Here is a 22,319-nt window from a genome sequence, read left to right as displayed (position 1 = left end):
AAAATATATTTGGGGGATATTATTTTTAACATTTTGCGTACTAGTTTGTGTTGTTTTTAGATCCCCCAAATCTCATTTTGTATTTGAAATTGCATAGAGTGTCCTCTGTATGTAGACAATTTCAAAGGTGTCATAAGAAACAAAACCAGATAGAGAAGTTCTCATAGGGTAGTATTTACTCTCAGAAACTGTATCATCAGTGTCCCAAAATTGGCTAGATTCAGGGTTGCTGACCGAACAAAGCTTATAAAGACATTAATAGAAAGCATAATGGCAGTTTATTAATTTATACTCAGAAGTGTCACTATGAAGTAGACCAAACAGTGGCATCAACCTAACCGCTTGACATTTTCTGCTTGATATTAATTGTGGCAATTCATTAACCAAAAGGTTGCTTAATGAGCCTTGAATCGGGCATGAAGGCTCCAAATTTAAGTGAAGAATGATTTGAGGCTCAGCTCATGCTGAGGGCATCTCCCAGTGGCAACTGTGGATACACAGACCTGGCAGCACACTCCATTCATGGGACCAGCCGTTCTCAGAGTGTGCTCTGTGCAGGGGTTTGCTCCTTCACAACTATTTGCCTCACACTATCACTGTGGTGCTCTTGGCCCTGTTGGTGCAAAAACAGTGGGTGGGTAAAATGGCTGTGGCAGCCATTGTATTCCCTGCTGTGCTTTTACTGAAGGATGTCCTTGATGGATCAGTCATCATATATTTTACTGACAACACCCAGCTTGTCTTTTCCCTATTTTAATGTGACCAAATGAAGTATGCGCAAAGCTTATTTTTATGGCTGTTCTGAGAAAAGGTACTTGTGGAATCATGTAAACTGTGGGCCATATGGGCTGCATTCTTATGGAACACCATTTACTTGCACAAACAACTGATAAACTGGTGATTCATACCTGGATAGCTGGCATATAGTTTTCTAAAAATGAATGAAATGAGCTTGTAACATCACAGAAAACAGTTTAGTGTTGTCAGTGATAAAATCTGAGCTTTCAAGTAAAATTATAATATACCACAGTAAGACGGATTGACAGCTTCCCAGTACCTACAAATCTTTCTAATGAAATCAGTGGTGATACTAATAAATGCCATTTTTGCATATTGGATAATAAAATGTGTCAACATGGGGTGGCACCTGTGGCTCAGTGAGTGGGGCGCAGACCTCACATACCGGGACTGGCAGGTTCTAACCTGGCCCTGGCCAAACTGCAACAAAAAATAGCCAGGTATTGTGGAGGGCGCCTGTAGTCCCAGCTACTTGGGAGGCTGAGGCAAGAGAATCGCCTAAGCCCAAGAGCTGAACGTTGCTGTGAGCTGTGTGACACCACAGCACTCTGAGGGTGACAAAGTGAGACTCTTGTCTCTACAAAAAGTAAATTGTGTCAACAATTGGTATGTATGAAAAGCTTAGTAAACTAGTATTTCCCCAAGACTAATCCACAATGTTAAGGTACCATGCATGGATAAATCCATTCAAAGTACAAGGTGTAACAACAGTATAAAAAGTTTATTGATAGGATTGCAGATTCCACATTACAGCTATGAGAAACTACTGCTTGTCAAATTTTGGTGTAGTATCAAGAATATCCCCATTTTTTTGAAAAGGCTGTTAAAATACTTTTTCTAGCTATAGATAGTTGTGTCAGTCCAGATTTTCTTTATATACCTTAATCAAAATATCATATTGCAACAGATGGGATGTAGAAATACAAGAATGCTGACGTCTTCCAATAATTCAAACTAAGGAGATGTGCGAAAATGGAAATGTCATCTATTTTTTTGAAAATGTAATTTTCATAAAAATTTTTGTTAATATGTAACGAGTTTGTTTTATTAATAAATAAAATTTAAATTGAAATATGGTAATATCAATTAATACTACTCGCATAAAAGTTGGGAGTTAGAGATGATGGTGATGTTTTTTTTCTATCTTCAGTACCTTGGAAAATGCTGTATGGGCCACTTGGAGATACATTACGTGGGAACAGAGAAGAAGGGCTATCTGGGAGGGTTCACAAAGGAAGACAAATTTGACCAGTTATATTCTTTAATAAGGCCTTAAACTCAAAATTTATAATTGATTGTACCTCAAATTTTAATTTACAAATTTTTAAGGGAATCCAGCATATTTGCCCCTGGAAGTTTTAAGTACAAAAGTGAATGTTCCAAACTGAATTATAACCCATTAATGGGCAACTACATCAAGTTGGTGGGTTTCAACCAGATTTTTTAATATGAACGCTAATAGAAAAATTTTAATTTCATTCAATTTTACTATCATTTTATTATTTCTTCTACTTGGTTTGGTTTACTTTGTTCTTTAATTTTTTAAAGTAGAAGCATAGATGATTGACTCAAGGCATTTTTTTCCTTTTATTTACAAACTTATTTTGGGTTAATGTGAGGGTACATATGATTAGGCTTTATTCTTTGCTAATGTAAGCATTCTAGTGCTGTAAATTTACCTCTAAGACCTGCTTTAGTTGCTTAAAAATGTTAGTATTTTGTATTTCTGTTTTCATTCAAAGTATTCCACTTCTTGTATCATTTAGATGTGTATTGTTTAATTTCCAAGTGTTTGGAGATTTTCCTGTTACCTTGCATTTATTTATTTTTGGTTTGGTTTATTTTAACAGCTATTCCAGTGATTACAAAATACATATTCAATTTTCCACAGTCTATTTAGAATTAGAATGTGTTGTCTCTTCAGTTAGCATTTAGAAATCTTGCCACTGTATACATCTTACCCTTCCTATCCTTCACCGTTTCTCCTTTCTTTTTGAGACAAGGTCTCTGTTGCCCTGGCTAGAATGTAGGGGTATCATCATATTAATAGTTCACTACAACCTCAAACCCCTGGGCTTAAGCAGTTCTGCCTCACCGTCCTGAGTAGTAGCTGGGAGTAAGGCATGAGCCAGCATGCCTGAGTAATTTTTCCTTTTTTTTTTTTTAAACAGAGTTGGGGTCTTGTTCTTGTCCAGACTAATCTCCAACTGCTGACCTTAAACAGTTGTCCTGCCTTGGCCTCCCAGAGCACTAGGATTACAGGCGTGGGTCACAGCACTCGACCTTGAATTTCTTACATTGAAAACCCCATCAGACAATTTTACATACCGTCGTTTTTGTATTTAACCACTAGCATATTTTAAAGAACTCAAGGATAGTGTTTTATACCACTTTTTTTTTGGAGACAGACTCTAGCAGTCTCTCCCGTCTCAGCCTCCCAAAGGTTAGGATTACAGGCGGGACACTGTGCCTGGCCTCCAGAACTGTTTTATCTGCTCAAACTGAAACTGTACCCACTCCATAGCATCACTTTTAATAGCTTTAGTTTTCTGGTTTTCTACTATAAATATTCTTTATCAACAACGCTTCAGCGAGATTTCTTGTGCTTCTATTTCGCAGATGTATTCATTACTTCTGCAGGATAAATTTCTAGAAATGTGATTTGCTAGAGTCCACAGGGGGCTGTATCAGGTTACTCCAATTTATACTCACGGCAGGTCTGGTGCAATCTGTCTTTTTTGTTGTATGTCTGATAGGCAAAAGTTGCAAAAATTCGTATTTTAAAATTCACTGTTTGGATTACAAGCACAGACACGGTTTTTTCTTTAAACCCACATGGTGGTGGTCTCTTGATTTCGGGTAGATGAAACTTCCTGATGCAAACGAAACGCTACGACCCTGCGTCCGCCTCCCAGTGCCGCAGCCTCCCCCTCCCGCTTCTCCACCTGCACTAACTTGGACCCCCGCCCCCGGGCGCTTCCTTCCCCTTTTCCCACGCTGCTGGCCCTGGATTGCACGTGCCAAACAGCTTCACGCCCTCCGGGCCGAGCTCCGCGGCTTCCAGCACCCCCGCCGTGCTCACGCTCCAGCGGCCGGGGCCCCGGGGCTGAGACGCCGCATTTCCAACAGCCTCCCTGGAGATGCTGCTCCCGCCGCTGGTCCGAGGGCTGCACTCCGAAGCCACCGTTTTGCGGCGCATCTAGACCTCAAGGTTCCCGGTTCCATCTGCGTGACGTCAGGCCTGCGCGTGCGCGGCGGGGAGGTGGGCGTGGCGGGGCGTGGGGCGTGGCGGGGCGTGGGGCGGTCTCGCGCTCGCAGGCCGGGCGCAGTTTCCAGCCGCGCCGGCGCAGGAGGCACCGAAGGCCGGGTGCGCGTGGGCCGTGGGGCTGCAGGTGGACGCGGGCCGGCGGGCGGGGCTGTAGGCGGGCGCGGGGCCGGCAGGGGGGTGCACGGGCCGGGCTGGAGGGACTGCGGGCGCGGAGGGCAGCCGGGTTTCCCGCGGGGCCTGCGCCGGGCCGCGTGGTGGCCGCCGCTCCCAGGGCACCCAAGTCCTGCCGTTTCCCCGGCCGGCCGCGCTGGGACTCCAGCTGTGACAGGCCCTCGCTCTTTGTTCTTGGGCGTTGATTCTGCGAGCGGTCATTGTTGCTCTAAGCGTAGACATGCGCTACTCTTCTTTTAAATTTTTATTTTATTTTATTTTATTTTTTTGCAGTTTTTGGCCAGGGCTGGGTTTGAACCCACCACCTCCGGCATATGGGGCCGGCGCCCTACTCCTTTGAGCCACAGGCTAAAAAAGAAAAAGCCGTTGTATTTAATAATCTTATCTTCGGCATGCTTTGCCTTTACGTAGAACGCTAAGGCTAAGTAAATACTCAGAATATTTAAAATAGCCATCTTGATGTGCCATATACTTTATCGGCAAAATGGAATTGTAACCTAACTTGTGTTGGATGACACTAATGTGTTTTCTTCCGTAGTTGCATGAAATTTGGGTGCATTGTTTTTATTTTCTATTTACTTTAAACAGTAAAGCACCATTTTTTTCTGTTATTGAGCCTTTCCTATCAGTGTCAGAAATCCTGTTTTTAAATAGTGCCTGAATTTCTCCTACCCAATGGCCCCACAATCCTTATGCGTTAACTCGATGGCTAATTTTCAAGACCGGTAAATTTAAGTGGTTTTGCTTATTTCTGAGCAAGAAAGTTCTTTCAGCCACACAGACTTACCCTAAACTCTGGGCAGCCTCTAAATGAAAAAAACCTGATGAGGTATTGAGGTGGGTTAAGCCTTTTGTGAGAAAGGAGCAGTCTCTGCGTCCCTACCGCTGTCCCAAATGACCGCCCTGGGCTCAGTGCAGTCTAACACCTGAACATTGCTGACTTTAGATTATGAATATGAGTTTGAGGCCAAAAAACTTGGCTCTCCTACGTGTAGTTGAGTGACCTTCGATGTGTCACTTAACTTCTGATTCAGTTCTTGTATCTGCAAAATGGGAATAATTATTTCTGCCTCACAGAACTGGTGTGAAGTTGACACCATCAAAGGCCGTTGAATTTTGGGTGTGTTTTTCCTTAAGAGGATTCAGAAGTGTATTTGAGGACTTAGGGATAATTAAAAGGTACTGGAGGCACATAAAATGCAGATTCAACAAGAAACACATTAAAGGATTGTTGGGTAGTGATGAAGGCCCAACATAGATTTGAAAATAACGAATTTCTGAAGTTCTACAGAATTTTGTACGTGATGTTGGCAGGCTTTAAATGGAAATGGAGAGGTAGACAGGGCAGGTTGCATGGAGCTGAAGAAAGACAAGCAGATGTGGGCAGTGCCTGGCTCAAAGGGCGCTGGCCCTATATGCTGGAGGTGGCGGGTTCAAACCCAGCCCCAGCCAAAAAAGAAAAAGACAAGCAGATGTGCATTTTGAATGACTCTTTGACAGCCTACACTTGCACAAATACCTTCCAAAACCCTGGCGAGGGGCCTAGCAATTTTTACCTACATAATTGTATATTTTCTGAAAGAATTATCCTTCCACCAAGTCGCATAAGCTTCAGGCCCCTTAAAACCTGAATCTACCCAAGTGGCAAGGTGGGCATAAGGACAGTTTGAGGTTACAAAGGTTAACTGTGTGGGCTGGGCTGGGGGACTCATACGGGAGAAGGAGGTGGTGGATGAGCAGCTCTCAGAGGAGGGCAGCACACAGAGGGAGCTCAGAGGGAGTGTGAGCACAGGAGATAGACAGCTTGTGGGGCTGAGGGCACGCAGAGGGAAAAGTCTGAGTGATTGGGCAGCTCGAGCATCTTTCCGGATCCCCTCTGCATGTAGGGTCTGATACAGTGGTGAACAGGACAGACGTAGGGTCTGATACAGTGGTGAACAGGACAGACATAGGGTCTGATACAGTGGTGAACAGGACAGACGTAGGGTTTGATACAGTGGTGAACAGGACAGACGTAGGGTCTGATACAGTGGTGAACAGGACAGATGTAGGGTCTGATACAGTGGTGAACAGGACAGTCCTTTCGGTGCTCACAGTCTCATGGCTCATTCTAGGCTTCACCTAGAGGAAGAAGGAAGACACCTGAAGGTGTGTGAGCACCCCAAAAAGGATGCCTTGAGGACTGAGGAAGGCTAGATGTCAGAGGACTTCATAAGAGTTCGGATGTTTTCCTGTGGCAGTGCAGGGGCTGTTGAATGTTTCTAAGCAAGGGAAGACCAAATCTGTGCTTTAGAAAGATCACCCTGTATATATCAGAAACTCTTCTCCCTATGCATAGGGAGATGGGTGCAAAACTTATTTCGCTTATTGTGCAGTAGTCAAACAATTAAAAATAGTGAACTAGAGTTTCATGTATCTACACAGATAAATCTCAAAAACAGTGTTGCACCTTTAACAAAAGCTAGTTGTAAAAGGACAATACCATCATAAAGCTTGAAAACACATGATTCCTTATTCTGGGCACGTACTTGTGAAAATGAACAGCATGTGTGGGAAGTCAGGGTCAGTGGCTCAGGCCTGTGGTCCCAGCATGTTGCGAGACTGAAGTCGGAGCGTTGCTCGCACCTAATAGTTTGATTCTAGCCTGGGCAACATAGCAAGGCCCTGTCTCTTAAAAAATTAAAATTAAAAAGCATGTATGAGAATTAAATATGCCAGTAGTTCTCAAACTGTAGTATGGATCCAGATCACCTGGAGGACTTACTAAAACCCAGATTTTATTTCTGATCCAGTCGTAGGTCTATGGTGAAGACTCAAGAATTTGCATTTCTCCCAAGTTCCCAGATGATACTGATGTTACAAGGCCAGGGATCGCAGTTTCAGAACCTCTGATGTGCACCAGCTTGAGGACAGGAATTGGGAGGGAGCAGAATTGGACTGGGAGGGGCTCCAAGTTAAGGTGTATATGTCATGTCATATTTCTTTAAAAAAGATCTGAAGCAAATACAATGCAGTGTAACTTGTCAAAGCTAGATCGGTGTTCATGATCCTATTTTTTATTTTTGTCTGTGCTTGAAACATTTCACTGAAGATAAAAGATCTTGTTTACTGGTGGAGAATGGATTGGAAAAAAGGAAGAAGTGGCAGATCATGCAGGAAACTGTTGCAGAAGCCCAGGTGAGGGGTGCTGCTGGCTCATGCCAGGGTGGAGGCAGCAAGGAAGGAGAGAGGTGAGCTGCACTGGGAAGTGTGGTGGCAGAGTTGACTGTGTGGTGATTGGTTGTCTTGGTGTTTGGGGGGGGACATAAGTCACCTAGTTTATGACTTGAGTGGGCTAGTGGGTCATGTGTCCATCACAGGGGGAACCTTGGAGGAGGGGCATGGGTCTTTGTGGGTAGGAGGGAGATAACCAGTTCAGCTGTGGACACCCCAGACCTTGGGGAGCTAGCTGGGTGAAACATAGGAGAAAATCCGGGCTGCAGTGCAGACTTGGAAACCGTGAGTGTTTAGATGGCCACCAAAGCCACGTTTGTGGAGGAGATTACATTGGTCTCTGACAGATCTGCAGGACATTTATCACCACTGTGGGGCTTACCAGCTACAGCCCACTGCCTTGTCTTGGTATAGCCTGAGAGCGAAGGATGCTTTTGTTTTTTTAAATGTTGTGTGCATGTGTGAATTCAAATAATAATACTTCCTGGTAAGTGAAAACTCTATGAAGTTCAGATTCCAATGTCCGTAAGTAAAGTTGTATTGGAACACAGCCACGCTCACTTCTTTATGTGCTGTCCACCGCTGCTTTCACTCATGCTAACGGTTGAGTAATTGACAGGTGGGAGGTGGCTTATCCTTGCCCGGCATCACAAATCACAGTCACTTGGTTGTCACTCGATTTTGACTTTTAATCCCTAAGTCTAAATATTTACTATCTGCCCTTAATAGAAACAACGTTTGCTGATCCCTGACCTAAAATCTAAGTCGAGACACGCTTGGTTTCTTTAGACATCGTGGGAGAAAGACGGTGGTCATCATTTCATCCATTTCTTAAGGAGTGCCTTGTAAGAATCAGGATCAGGTGGAAAAACTCCAAGACTGAGTGGGAAAAGTTGTCATAGTTTTAGTTCAAGTTCCTGAAGATGACAGGAGGAAGGGGCCAGAGAGAATGATGTGGTCTGGAAGCTTTGTGAAAAGGTTGAACAAGAGCGTCCTGACTCTGAAGGACATGGCTAGAGAGCCCAACGGGGTGGGTGAGCCAATGGGATCACTTGGGAAAGTACCACTTCCTAATGACGCTGGGGATACTGTGCAACATTTTCTCTTATCAAGTAAGAAAAACTACCCTAAATTGTGAAGAGGGTAAAATCTCATTTCTAAAATCTCATAGGGGGAGGAAGCTGGGTCTCTGTGCTGGTGCTGGTCCTTGCCCCCAGCTCGCTGGCCAGGGCAACAGGGAGTGCAGTGGAAGAGGCTAGAAGTCAAGTTTGGGAAGTATTTTTTATCTTTTAAATTGAGATACAATTCACATACCATAGAATTTGGCATTTTAAAGTATACTGTTCAGGCATTTTTGTATATTCACCAGGTTGTGCAACCATCACTGTCTAATTCCAGAACATTTTCATCCGAAAGGAAATCCCAGGCCCCTCAGCAACCTTTACTTTCTCCTTTTGCCCATTTTTAAGTTAGTTATTATTATTTTTTTTTATTGTTGAGGGAAAATACTAATTTTGAGTTGTCCGTCAACGTACATCCGAGTGGGGATGTCAAAGACGCAAGCCTCAGGTTCTGAGGAGGCTGGTGTTGCCGCTGCCCTTTGGGAGCTGTCAGCAGGTGGAGACAGAATCATGAGCCTGGGTGAGCTTGCCCAGGATGAGAGTAAGGGGCTTGAAGTCTGAGCCTGGGGACCCCAGAGTTGGGGAGATGAAGGGAGCTGTGGTTTCCTGGAAGCAAGTAAAGAAGGCGTTTTGTGCGGAGGAGTTACCAGTTCCACTGCTGCTGTCGATAGGTCAGGTGAGCCTGGGACTGTGCTGACCCAGTGACCTTGGTAAGATCAGTTTGGGTGGAATGGCCTTGAGTTGGAGAGAGGGAGGAGATGGAGATGGAGATGGTGCAGATACGCTTTTAAGGAGTTTGCTGAAAAGGGAGGGAGAGAACAGTGGGCAAGAGCCAGAGGTGGGAGGTCACAGTGTGCTGGTGTTCCGGAGAGGAGAGCGCTATGGAGCCTTGTCCTGGGGGAGGGGAAGGGGTCTTGCGCTCAGGCCTGAGCCGGTTGCATAGCTAGTGCCAGGGTAATAGGAGAGAGACTACGGGATCGGACGTGGGGTACTGGGAGTCAGTGGAAACACTCTCTTGATTGCTGCCATTTTCTTCAGTAAAATAGGAAACAATCATCTGTTGAGAGTGAAGGTGGGGGAAGAGGTGATGTAAGTTTGAAGAAGAGAGGGGGTGACCTGATCACCAGCATAAGGCCACACAGAGCAAACCTGTCAGGTTTATTAACACATCGCCTTGAGTGAGACTGCACACCTGTGGGATTCGAATGTCTCAAGCAAAGGGAAAGGAAGAGTTATCATTGAATTTGGGGGAGGGGGTGGATCTAGGCAAACTATAAATGAAATCATGTTTTGATGGGCTCAAAGCCAAGCAGTATGTGTATAATAGGGGCATAATCCAGGACTGCAGGGTGGACCCAAGGGCCCAGTTTTCTGCGAGGTGGTAACACTAACAGATGTGCAGTATCACCTCCAGCAATTCCTGGTCTGCAGCTCTGCCCTGCTTTGGAAATCGGTATCCTTTCTCTGTGTCAGTGGCTTTGATCCGCCACTCAGGCAGGAGTGGGGTGTTTATTCTTACCAATAAGACTTCAAGTGGCAACTTTCTGGTCTCTGACTGCGGAGAACGGTTCGCAGTAGTGAGAAAGTGGTCGCTGTTCTAAGAAGGGGATCATTTGACACTTCGTAGCTGCAGTGTGTCTTTGGGAGCAAGGCCATTTCCTGTTAACTTTGTGGCTGGCTTCCTGTCCCAGCTGATGGATGGTGGGTAGATTTTCCTTCTTGTAGGAAAGAGATGAGTGAGCTGCCTGCTGCTGCGTGTCCATGGCTGACTCCTCAGGTCTCATCCTCTGGGAGGTCTTCTGCAGATTTCCTACAGTTACCCTCTGCCCTTGAACCTTTCAGCCCAGGATGATAAACTTTTTTGTTTACTTGTTCATTGTCTTCCCCACTAGATTTTCCTCTAAGCTGCGGGAGGATAGGAACCACATCTGTTTATTTCATTTATGTGTCTCCAGCGTCTGGTGCGGGGCTGGCAGTACGTACTGCTCAGTAAGTACTAAGTGACTGAGTGGCCGACAGACAGCGATGGAGGGAGCAGGCAGAGGGAGGCCACAGGGGGCTCTGATGGGGCCGTGGCAACAGCAGCCGGTCACTGGAGGCAAGGGGCTGGGGAGGTAAAGGGACACCTGGGTGCTCAGCGGGCCCCTGGGAAGGGCAGAACGTGTGGACCGTGGCGACTCGCCTGTGTACAGAGCTGCAGTTCTTCTCTGACACAGCTCCTGTGTGTACCCTGAGAGGGTTCTGTGCCAGTCCTCGGGGGCCAACCAGAACACGGACTAACACTGCTGTCGGTACAGAGACCTGAGCTGGGAGAAGGGAGCTGCCGTGGGAAGGTAACCGTTCATGTCACAGTTATGTCTGGTAGGGGAGGGGGCACAGGGTTACTTCTGCCACTAGTGTCCCTGGGCATTCCATGCTGGAGTTGGCTGGCACAGCCGTAGCCCCTGCTGAGTATTGGTAGGCATCCATCCTGGCTCATATGTGGCCTCTGCCCCAGGGACCTGCTGTCCAGCATTCTTCCCCAGGCTTATCCCCATCCAGGCCCCTCCACCACGGCCTTGCCTGCTCCAGTGCTGAAGTCTGAACCTCATCAGGGTCCTCTGGGGATGACTGCTGGTACTCCAGCTCAGGCATCTTAGCTCTTCTTCATGGTAATTTCCAGGGCCTCCTAACTTCCCAGCCTCAGTCTCTTTCACTGGAATCCACCTGTCACAATTTTCTTTTTCTTGTGAGACAGGGTCTTATGCTCTTGCCCAGGCTAGAGTACGTGGTGTTAGCCTAGCTCACGACAACCTTAAATTCTTGGGCTCAAGTGATGCTCCTGCCTCAGCTTCCTGCTAGGTGGGACCTCAGGCGCCTGCCACAACACAGGGCTAAACACCTGTGACATTGTTAAAAAGTAACCTTTGGGCTTGCTGCCTGTAGCTCAAGTGGCTAAGGCGCCAGCAACATATACCAGAGCTGGAGGGTTCGAATCTGGCCCGGCCCTGCCAAACCATAATGACAACTACAACCAAAAAATAGCTGGGCATTTGTGTTCAGCGCCTGCAGTCCCAGCTACTTGGGAGGCTGAGGCAAGAGAATCGCTTAAGCCCAGGAGTTGGAGGTTGCTGTGAGCTGTGATGCCACGGCACTGTACCCAGCTTGAGGCTCTGTCTCAAAAAAAAAAAAAAAAAAAAAAAGTAGCCTTTGCTTTTTAAAAACTTAGGGACTTTTGAGTACCCTCCAAGGAACATGCCAGCTTCTTAGTGGGTAAAGAGGCCCCCAGCCCCGCCTCTGACCTGACCGACCCCTCCTGTTCTCCTTTGTCGCCCGCTGCCCTGGCCCCTCTGGACTAACACTTTTTGCTTTCATTTTACTGAATATTCACAGATGTCTACTACAATGCAAACTACTATGAGTGACACAAAGCCCTTCCTAATCTAATCTAGATGAACCACATTTGAGTTTGTAATAAGAAGTAATGATTATGGAAATAGCTATCGTTGGGCATTTAGCATAAACCTAGTCATATTCCATACCTCTTTTAACCCTTATGGTCATGTCATAGCTTATAGGACCTTTGAGTAGAAGATGCATCAGGTCTGCTTCATGGAAATGAAAACTAACCTTGTCTTTCCTCCTTGTTACATTTCTATTTAAGGAAAGCACAGAGGGTAGAACCATGGAAAAGCAGCCTCAGGACAGCAGGAAAGGCCTGGCGCCCAGGGAGGTGCCCCTGGCAGTCCGGCTGCTGCTGGCCATGGCCCTCATGAACGCGCTGCTCTACCTCTGTCTGGGCCGGGTCTTCATCTCCCCCCAGCATTACTCGGGGAACCCTGGGCACTGTCCCTATGGCCACTTCAAGATAGGACAGATGAAAAACTGCTCACCGTGGCTATCCTGCGAGCAACTGAGAACAGAAGTGAGGCAGCTGAAGCGTGTTGGGGAAGGAGCTGTGAAGAGGGTAAGTTGGGGCCGTCTAGTCTCTCAGGGAGGCAGGTGCGACACCTCCTGTCAGGAGCCTTAGTGTCTGTGCTCAGTGATCTCACGCCTGGGCCTTTATCCTACTAAAATGATCCAAAGGAAGGGGAAAAGCTCAATGTGTAAAGGAGTACTGTAGTGATAGAAAACTAGAAACAGTAATTTTAGGGGAATAGTTAATTTATGGTCCAGCTGCTTGATAGAATATTCTGGAGCCACTAAGTGTAGTTAAGAACTCCCCTGTAGCAACCTGAAGAAAATCTTATGATGATAAGTGAAAAAAGCGAGATACAGAATCATATAATACACTATTTTTTTTTTTTTTTTTTTTTGGTGGAGAAGATAGGGATTTATTCCTCCCTGCCTCCCCCATGGGAAGCCTTCCCCCTGAGGCCCGCCGGCCCACCGCTGCTGGGTGCTCAGTTCCTGCCAACATCTGCCAGCAAGTCCTCGCGGTACTCCTGGGGCAGCCTGTAGTAGACTCGGGTCTTGTCCACGGCCCTGGCTGTCAGCAACACAGCCTTCACAGAGGCATAGTCCCCATTGGCAGGGTTGTGCTCCACTGTGACGGTGGCCCGGGGGGAAGCCTCCAGCAGCTTGGCCACGGCTGCAGCTGTGCTTTGGCCCAGTTCTGGCCTGCAGCTGGAAGGACACAGGTTGCCAGAGCCCCTGGCACAGCTCCAGCATGTCTGTGAGCAGCTGTCCCCCATAGCCACTTCCCAGCGCCTCTGTAGGCCATCCCGGTGCCACAGTCACATGGGGGAAGACCTCAGCCACAGCTGTAAGCAACTCTTTGCCAGCCACGTGGCCAGGGACCGCAAAACTCCCATGGGAGATGGTGGCCCCAAACCACACAGGCCGAGGCAGGAGGCGGAGGGTGGAGAGGTGTGCCAGCAAGGCCAAGGATGGCCGGAGGGCTGTGGGCTCTGCTATTTGGAGGTGGACACCCCAGTGTCCAGGGTGAGTGGCCAGCTGCCTCAGGCATGACTCCAGTGTGAGGACAGAGCCACCTTGGGCATGGACAATGGGCACAGGGTCCTCGGCTGCAGTTCCCTGGAGGCTGATGTTCAGCAGGATCATGCCTTCTCTCCCTGGGAGGGTCACTGTGGCTGTCCTTCCACTGCCCTGGACGCCAGGATTCAGCCACTTCATGGCCAGACCATCACCCCCGGGCAGCTGGAGAAAAGGGATCAGGCTGCCCCCCGTGTAGTAGGTTGGCTTCCGTGTGGTATTCAAGGCCAGCTGCTTGAACTGGGACAGGACAGGCTCAAAGAGGTCATAGTAGACTTGGTGGGCAGCGCTGTTGTCCCAGACATAGAGCAGGTCGTCCCCTGACACGGGGTCTGAGATGCCTTGCCACAGCGTCAGGCTGAACCTCTCGGATTGGCCCAGCAGCCAGCTGAAGTAGGGCCAGGCGGCCTGCACCATGACGGCCCGCACAGGGAAGGTGACCCTCTGCGGCAGCGTCCCCACCAGCTCCTGCATCTTTTCCACCATGTCTTGGGTGTACATCCTGTTTGGGAACAGGGGCACGTAGAGGGTGGTCCAGCCTGGGGACAGGGTGGCCTCAGGGTACTTCTCCTGGACCAGGGCCAGGAACTGTGTGGCATTGACCTCAATTGAGATGGGCATGTTGGGGCCCCTGAGGATGTCAGCGTTGATCCACACGGGCCTCCGGACTTTGCCTTCCCCTGTCAGCTGCCGCAGGAGGTCCAGGGAGGGGCCCACGGCCTTGAGACTCTTGAAGTCCAGTTTGATTCCTTTCTGGGAGGAGAACAGCACAGCGTCCAGCCACTGCTGCAGCGTGTTGTCACTGTAGATGGCTGGGGGGTGTGCCATGATGGGGACCCCTGTCTCATTGGCTGTGTTGAGCCCTTCTACAGTGACGTCAGCCTCCAAGACCATGGCATTGCTGTTCAGAGCAGTCTTCAGCTCTTCCTGGCTGTTAACAGCATGGTGCCAGGTGACCTGCAAGCCATCTCGGTGGCTGATCTGGCCCAGGCTCAGCAGGTAGTCCAACATGTCCCCATCAGGGCGGCAGGCATCCTCCTTACAGCCTGACTGCGGGAGGGTGAAGATCAGGACCATTGTGACCGCGAACACCAGAGCCACAGTTGCGATGCCAGCAATTACCCACTTGGTCCGTCTGCCTGAGCACAGCTGCTGGTAGGCCATGGTGGCCTTGCTACTGGGAATGGATGGGAGGCGGGAGCCCCCAGCAGCACCTAATTCTCCCCCAGATCTGGCCAGCTCTCATAATACACTATTTTCAACTGTAAAATTACATATCTGTGTAGAAAAATGATACGAATTGTGCTAGGGTAAAGGGGATTATGGACAGTTCTTGCTTTTTAAACTCTATGATGGTATTATATTGATATTTTAAAATTTTATTCTTGACCGACACCTAGTTATGCATATTTATAGGGTACATATGACGTTTTGGTACATACAGTGTTTAGTGATCAGTGAGGGTAGCTGGCATGTCCATCTTCTTGGACACAGATGATTATTTCTCTGTGCTGGAACATTCAGAATCCTCCTTCTGGCTACTGGTACTATGTGGTTAACTGTAGTCATCCTACTGTGCTGTTAAAACCCCGTATCTTGTTCCTCCCATCTAGCCGTAATTTTGTATCCTGTGTCCACCGTGCCAGTCTGTAAGTCTTTTCTAGGTAATAGAAAATGTAAATCCAAGGTAGTGATGTGCAGTTGTCCTCCTGTTAGCTGTTGACTGCAGGGGAAGGTCTAGTGTTTGTGCAGCATCTCAGCTCCTGCTTTTACAGCGACGTAGCACAAAACCACAGAGTGTACAAAAGTTTTTTTTATGTAGAAATATTGCTATTTATGACTTACTATGTGGCCTTTTGAAGTTGAGTAAATTGTCACATGTGATTGGCACGGCAGGACTCGTCAAGGAGACTTTTCAGGTCTCCGTTCACCTACTTTTCTAATCCTCTGCTCTGCCGCCTTTTCCCAACCACCGTGCAGCAGCGAGTTGGAGCATGTACAGGCTCTCCCCTCCCGAGCACACCCTCCCTGCTCCACATCGACCCTGCCTCCCATCCAGGAGCCTTCCAGCATCCTGACCAGAGTTAGTCCCTTCTCCCACTTCCCACCCTGGCATCTTATGCACCCAAGTGGTGCCTGCCTTGCTGAGTGCTGTGTCTGCTCTTTGCTCTATTCGCTTTCATCTGTCTTCGTAACTAGACTCAGAGCAGCTGCAGCACTGGGTCTGTGTCTCATGAACTTGTGTATCTTCTGTGTAACGTCTGCCACTGCAAGTTAATTATTGTTTCTCAGCTCAGTAACTTTAGGGGAAGGTCCAGGACTGATGTTCTCTGTGGCTTTGTTTCAGGTCTTTCTTTCTGAGTGGAAGGAACGAAAAGTTGCTCTCTCTCGTCTCACCAGTCCAGAGATGAAAGATGATTTCCTCCATGGTCTGCGGATGCTGAAATCCCTCCAGAGCGAACATGTCGTCACGCTGCTTGGCTACTGTGAGGATGACACCACTATTCTTACTGAGTATCACCCCTTAGGCTCCTTGAGCAACCTGGAAGAAACACTGAATCTGTCCAAGTACCAGCGCGTGAACACATGGCAGCACAGGCTGCAGCTGGCCATGGACTACGTCAGGGTCATCAGCTACCTGCACCACAGCCCCCTGGGCACGCTGGTCATGTGCGACTCCAATGACCTGCCCAAGACGCTCTCCCAGTACCTGCTGACGAGTAATTTCAGCATCGTGGTGAACGATCTGGACGCCCTGCCCCTGGTGAACCACAGCTCTGGGACACTCGTGAAGTGCGGCCACAGGGAGCTGCATGGAGATTTTGTGGCCCCGGAGCAACTGTGGCCCTTTGGGGAGGGTGTGCCTTTTGACGACGATCTCATGCCCTCATATGACGAGAAGGTTGATATCTGGAAGATCCCAGATGTCTCCAGTTTCCTTCTGGGACATGTTGAAGGGAGTGACATGGTTCGATTCCATTTGTTTGATATTCACAAGGCATGTAAGAGCGAGACTGCTACAGAGAGGCCCACTGCTCAGGACGTTCTGGACACTTACCAGCAGGTTTTAAATTCACTCAGAGACACCGCGATGTCTCAGACAAGAGAAATGCTTTAAAAACTGGTCCAATCTTTGAAGGATGGGATTGAGGATCAAATGGAAGTCACAGCAGTTCCACTCTGATGGGGGAGTTTTTGCCTGCTTTTTGCCAGTTTAGCCATGTGGTTTTTTTTCTACAGCCACATACATGTTTGAGTATGTTCTTCTTTTGGCCACCAGGATGGAAGTTGCTGCACAAGAGCACCCAGGCCTGATTTAAATCTGGCTTCGCTTGTCTGATGCGTCTTCATCTTCCTGGTGAAGATGTAGAGGAGTGGCAAACCTAACCAGAATTCAAAGGAAATAACAAAAATGTAGCCATAAAGAGGCTTCTCCTGCCCTAATAAATGGATTTACATGTATAAGCTTGCAAGAAACACATATAAGGAAGACATTTCAGGCCAGGTACAGTGGCACATGCCTGTAATCCCAGCATTGTGGGAGGCTGAGGAGGGTGGATTGCTTGAGGTCAGGAGTTCGAGACCAGCCTGAGCAAAAGCAAGACCCCATCTCTACTAAAAATAGAAAAACTAAGGCAAGAGGATCACTTGAGCCCAAGAGTTGGAGGATGCTGTGAGCTATGACGCCACGGCACTCTACCCAGGGTGACAGCTTGAGACTGTCTCAAAATAAAAAAAAGGAAGATATTTCAATGGAAGTATATGAAAGAAACATACAGGAGCTCTTCAAGGAGCATTTTTCCTATAATTTTTATAATGTATGATTCTAATCTAATGGATGTACAATAACAAGTGTTGGTGAAGTTGTGCAAAAATTGGAACCCCCATACATTGCAAAGTGGGAATAAGCAATGGTACAGCCACTTTGGAAAACAGTCTGGCAGTTCTTCAAAAAGTATACGATAGAGTTATCATATGCTACAGCAATTCTGCTTCCAATATATATCCAAGAGAATTGAAAGCACATATGGACACCAAAAGAAAGTCTATATTGTACCTGATTGTTCAGGTAGCATTATTCATAATAGACAAAGGTAAAAATAACCCAAATGCTCATTAGCTGACGAACAAATGTGGTATATCCTACAATGGAATATTCACCCTTAAAAAGAATGAAATTCTGTCACGTAACAACATGGATGAACCTTAAAAACATACGAAAGAAGCCGGACACAAAAGATGACCTATCAGGCCAGGCAGGGTGGCTCTTGCCTGTAATCCCAGCACTCTGGGAGGCTGAGGCAGGTAGATTGCCTGAACTCATGAGTTTGATACCAGCCTGAGCCAGAGCGAGACCTCGTCTCGAAAAAATAGCCAGGTGTTGTGGCGGGCGCCTGTAGTCCCAGCTATTTGGGAGGCTGAGGCAAGAGAATCACTTAAGCCCAAGAGTTTGAGGTTGCTATGAGCTATGATGCCAAGGTACTCTACCAAGGGTGACATAGACTGTGTCCAAAAAAAAAAAAAAAGTTCGGAAAATACTTGTTTTGCCTCATTCTTGGCTGAAAATTTGACCATATGATTTCCGTAAAGCAATGGACAAGGAAGATGCTCTGCTGGGCCTTACTGCAACTTTCAGCCAGTTCTTGTGGATTTTCAGTGCATTCCTTATTCCCACCTGCTCTAATTTCAGAGCTTTTCCAGCGTCCTGAGGCGCAGACAGTTCTACTTGTCAGGCTGTTTCAGTTTTTCCTGCTCGGCCGCTCTGTGTTCCATATCAGGAAATTTTGTTGTGCTTCCTTTTTGCTGTTTATTATTTTTTTTTCTCTCTATGGCTTAAACCTATTTATTTCTTTACCAACATTTTAGTTTGGTTTCAGAAGGGAGTAGAAATGTGTGTGTTCCATCGCTTGCATTTAACCAGATAAACGTGGGCTCAGCACCTGTAGCTCCCTGGTTAGAGTGCCAGCCACATACACCAAGGCTGGCGGCTTCGAACCCTGACCCGGGCCCACCAAACAACAGTGACAGCTACGACAACAAAAAAAAAATAGCCAGGTGTTATGGTGGGCACCTGTAGTTCCAGCTACTTGGGAGACTAAGGCAAGAGAATTGCGTAAGCCCAAGAGTTTGAGGTTGCTGTGAGCTTGTGCACCACGGCACTCTACCGAGGGCAACATAATCAGACTGTCTCAAAAAAAGAAAACCCAGATGAACATGTACAGTCAACAGTTCTAGAAGGAACTGTGTCCCTCTAGAAATTTTAAATAACATAGAAAAAAAAAAGGCAACTAACTTAGTTTTCAGGAACATACCATTATGATCAATGTAGTATATTCCTCTTAAGTGTTGAACTGTATATTATGAACTATATGGAATGAGTTCTAACACAATTCTGTAATAACTAGTCCTTAAGGCGAAAGTTAATACTGAAGTATGGTTGGCTTCAGAAATGGCTATCGCTGCAATTGAAAACCACAGTGGTGTATTACTACAGCCTTCTATGATCCAAGGAGTCTGGAAATTCTATGCAAACCTATTCCATTCTTTCTTCGGGGATAACCTGTTCTGAAGTAAATGCTTCCACCTGCAGTAGTGGTACCGTACCATACCGATGCAAAGAATTGTGGTTACCTAGCAGACTCTGCCAAATTTCCTAAAGCAAGGCTTGAACTCACCAAGAATTGCGGTCATATTTTACCTGACATCACTAAAGACTAACTCTTCAAGATGCTCACTGTTGGAAAGGATCCAAGGCAGATTTTCTTTGGTCTTGCTCCAGGATGTGTGGTGAACGTGGCAGACAAGAAAATCCTAAAACCCACAGATGAGACTCTCCGCAAGGAGTGTAGCTCATGAGTCCCCTCCTTAGAAAGCAGAGGTGTTGGCCTCAGCCTCCTGAGCAGCCGGGACTACAGGTGCCCGCCACAACGCCCGGCTATTTTTCTGTTGCAGTTTGGCCGGGGCTGGGTCTGAAACCACCACCCTCGGCATATGGGGCCGGAGCCCTACTCACTGAGCCACAGGCGCCGCCCCTCTATTTACTTCTTTATTAGATTGATTTTAACATTTATTAATTTCTTTTTTGGTCCATTTGATTTTTTTTTTTTTTTTTTTTTGCTGAGGCAGACCTTCACTTAGTCACCCTCCGTAGATTGCCGTGGTGTGGTGTCACAGCTCTCAAGAACCTCCAACTCTTGGGCATCAACGATTGTCTGGCCTCAGCCTTCCAAGTACCTGGGACTGCATGAGACCGCCACAGCACCAGGGTATTTTTGCTTTGTTGCAGTTGTCATTGTTGTTTAGGTTGTCAGACAGGTCTGGAATCCGCCAGCCTCCTCGGTGGATGTGGTTGGTGCCTTAACCACTGTGCTATGCACCACCCCCCCACCCCACTCCAGCCTATTTATTTATCTATGTATTTATTAAATATTTTCCTTCTTCAAAAAAAAAAAAAGAAAGCAGAGGTGTTAAAGAATGCTAGAAAGGGGGGTGCCTGTGGCTCAAAGGAGTAGGGCACCAGCCCCATACACCAGAGGTGGCGGGCCCTGGCCAAAAAAAAAAAAAAAAAAAAATGCTAGAAAAGAGACAGAAAGATATGTATTTCTTTTTGCATTTTCCTAATGTATAATTCTCCAGATATTGATTTTAATTTTTAGTGTAATCCTATTTCTTTTTTTTTTTTTTTTTTTAGAGAGAGTCTCACTTTGTCGCCCTCTGTAGAGCTGTGGCATCACAGCTCACAGCAACCTCCAGCTCTTGGGCTTAGGCGATTCTCTTGCCTCAGCCTCCCGAGTAGCTGGGACTACAGACACTCGCCACAAGGCTTGGCTATTTATTTTTTTTTGCAGTCAAAATGAATGATTTATTAAGGGATGGCTGGTGCTGGCTCAGGCACAGCAGCCACGCGTGGCTAATTTTTTGTTGCAGTTTGGCCAGGGTTGGGTTCGAACCCGCCACCCTCGGTATATGGGGCTGGCGCCCTACTCCCTGAGTCACAGGCGCCGCCCAATCCTATTTTCTTTTTCCTTTAAAATTAAAACTCTAGGAAGCAAGCACTGCCCAGGGGAACTGAGTCTGGGTTCTATTTCAAAGATACAAACTCCTCTGGTGGTCTCTTGAAGGAAAATTGTAATTTACAAAATTTCTCATCTATTTTTCCATAATCTTTTCCCTGGGCCTTGTTTTGTTACTGCTACAAATCAGAATGAGTGCACATGTGGTACAGGATGGGTTGGTAAGGGGCTTTGCCAGGATCAGAGAAGATGCTAATGAGTTGTGGCCCCTCTTAATCAGTATCCTCAGGGAAGCTCTGCTACCCTGTGTCAAGATGGTAAGCCCTCAGCTCCTGACGAATAAGATCAAGGATATGTGTTTAAAGCTTAAGGCCATGAATAGCTTCTTAGTTGTATATTTGTTAGCAATATTAAAGGTGAGAGAAACAAAAATTGCAAGTGGCCAATGCCTATAACCCTGGCACTTTGGGAGGCTGAGGTAGGAGGATGGCTTGAGCCCAGGAGTTTGAGGTTGCTGTGAGCTAGGCTGACAGCATGGCGCCCTAGCCAGGAAAACAGAGGGAGGACTCTTGTCTCAAAAGAAAAAAAAAATTACAAATGAGTTCATTTTCTCAACTCTGATAAATGTAGACAGTAATGATCCAGCCATTCACATTTTTCTTGAAGTGTAAATATTCCTCTTTTTTTTGTGTGGTTTTTGGCCGGGGCTGGGTTTGAACCTGCCACCTCCGGCATATGGGACTGGTGCCCTACTCCTTGAGCCACAGGCACCACCCTTTTTTTTTTTAAGACGGAGTCAGTTTGTCATTTCGGTAGACTGCCGTGCCCTCACCTCACAGCAACCCCAAACTCTTGGGCACAAGCGACCCTTGCCTCAGCCTGGCAAATAGGTGGAACAACAGGCACTTGCTCCAGCCCCAGCTGTATTTAGGGATGGAGTCCTACTCTTGCTCAGGCTGGTCTCAAACTCCTGAGCTCAAGCAGGCCACCCGCCTCTGCCTCCCAGAGTTCTAGGATTACAGGTGTGAGCCACCTCCCCCGGCCCAAACGTAAATGTTCTAATTTATATAGTTTTTCTTATTTCAGACGTCGGAGACCTTTGTCTTAGTCATTTTAAATGATTTTGAAAAAAATTGTTCAATGATTAAGCAATAAAAACAATTGGTCATGAAAATTAAGCCCAGTTCAGTTAGTGAGGTTATTTAGCTTTTGAAAAGAAATTTTATATCCAAATCATATCAAAGCTTAATTTACCTTGAGTGGTTAAAGGTTGATCATGATAATTCTTCCACAGTAGAAATAAAATGATTCCTGGCCATTTGATTTTTTAAATAAAAATACCTACAAAAACGAAACCAAAAAACCGGTCAGCATCCGCTTCCTAGTATCCTTAGGAAGAAGCCTGTACTCAGCTAGACCTTCCAGGTACTGTCTGCTCCCTTCCCAAAACCCTGCCCCTTCCTTCACTAAGCGGGTTCTCTGGGTCGTTGGCAAGGCTGTTTCTTCTGCGGGGAGCACTCTTTCCCCCCTTCGCCTGGCTGACATCCCTTGGGACTCAAGTTGATTAACCTGTCCCTGCAGGCCCTTCTGGGAAGTAACATAACAGCTGGGGTGCTTCTCTCAAACACTGCTTTCTCCTAACAGCACGAATCACACATTCTGTAAGGGGAGGGGACTGGCAAACTCTCATGCATAATGTGAGGCTGGGCTCAACTACAGATTGAACTTTACCTAATAAACCCAAACGATGTAACCTAATCA

General features: G+C 46.9%; 2 protein-coding genes across 9 annotated transcripts; one reads left to right on the top strand and one right to left on the bottom strand.

Annotated features, from left to right (window-relative positions):
* Window positions 1–4,097: 4,097 nt before the first annotated feature.
* Window positions 4,098–22,316, top strand: POMK (protein O-mannose kinase). 8 transcript variants are annotated; one of them, XR_008377386.1, is made up of 8 exons: window positions 4,137–4,190; window positions 7,030–7,196; window positions 7,329–7,414; window positions 10,464–10,560; window positions 10,788–10,904; window positions 12,215–12,517; window positions 15,893–19,423; window positions 20,010–22,316. XR_008377386.1 is itself a non-coding variant. In XM_053578630.1 (6 exons), exons 5-6 carry the CDS (start codon window positions 12,236–12,238, stop codon window positions 16,661–16,663), a joined length of 1,053 nt encoding a protein of 350 aa, XP_053434605.1. In that variant the 5' UTR covers window positions 4,098–4,190; window positions 7,329–7,414; window positions 10,464–10,560; window positions 10,788–10,904; window positions 12,215–12,235; the 3' UTR covers window positions 16,664–19,428. The 8 variants fall into 8 exon arrangements, 1 of the variants encoding a protein (XP_053434605.1); XR_008377382.1 differs by lacking the exon at window positions 7,030–7,196 and having other exon boundaries at window positions 4,098–4,190; XR_008377385.1 differs by lacking the exon at window positions 7,030–7,196 and having other exon boundaries at window positions 4,098–4,190; window positions 7,329–7,467.
* Window positions 12,827–15,084, bottom strand: LOC128576461 (protein FAM151A-like). Its single transcript, XM_053578628.1, is given in 2 exon segments — window positions 12,827–13,164; window positions 13,166–15,084. Coding segments are annotated over 2 exon segments (1,755 nt in total). The 5' UTR covers window positions 14,710–15,084; the 3' UTR covers window positions 12,827–12,953.
* Window positions 22,317–22,319: the final 3 nt, after the last annotated feature.

This window comes from Nycticebus coucang, chromosome 24, assembly GCF_027406575.1.
Source record: "Nycticebus coucang isolate mNycCou1 chromosome 24, mNycCou1.pri, whole genome shotgun sequence".
In the NCBI taxonomy this organism is placed as follows: Eukaryota; Metazoa; Chordata; class Mammalia; order Primates; family Lorisidae; genus Nycticebus; species Nycticebus coucang.
The sequence above is the reverse complement of the archived record's forward strand: the minus strand, read 5'-3'. Positions and strand labels throughout refer to the sequence as shown.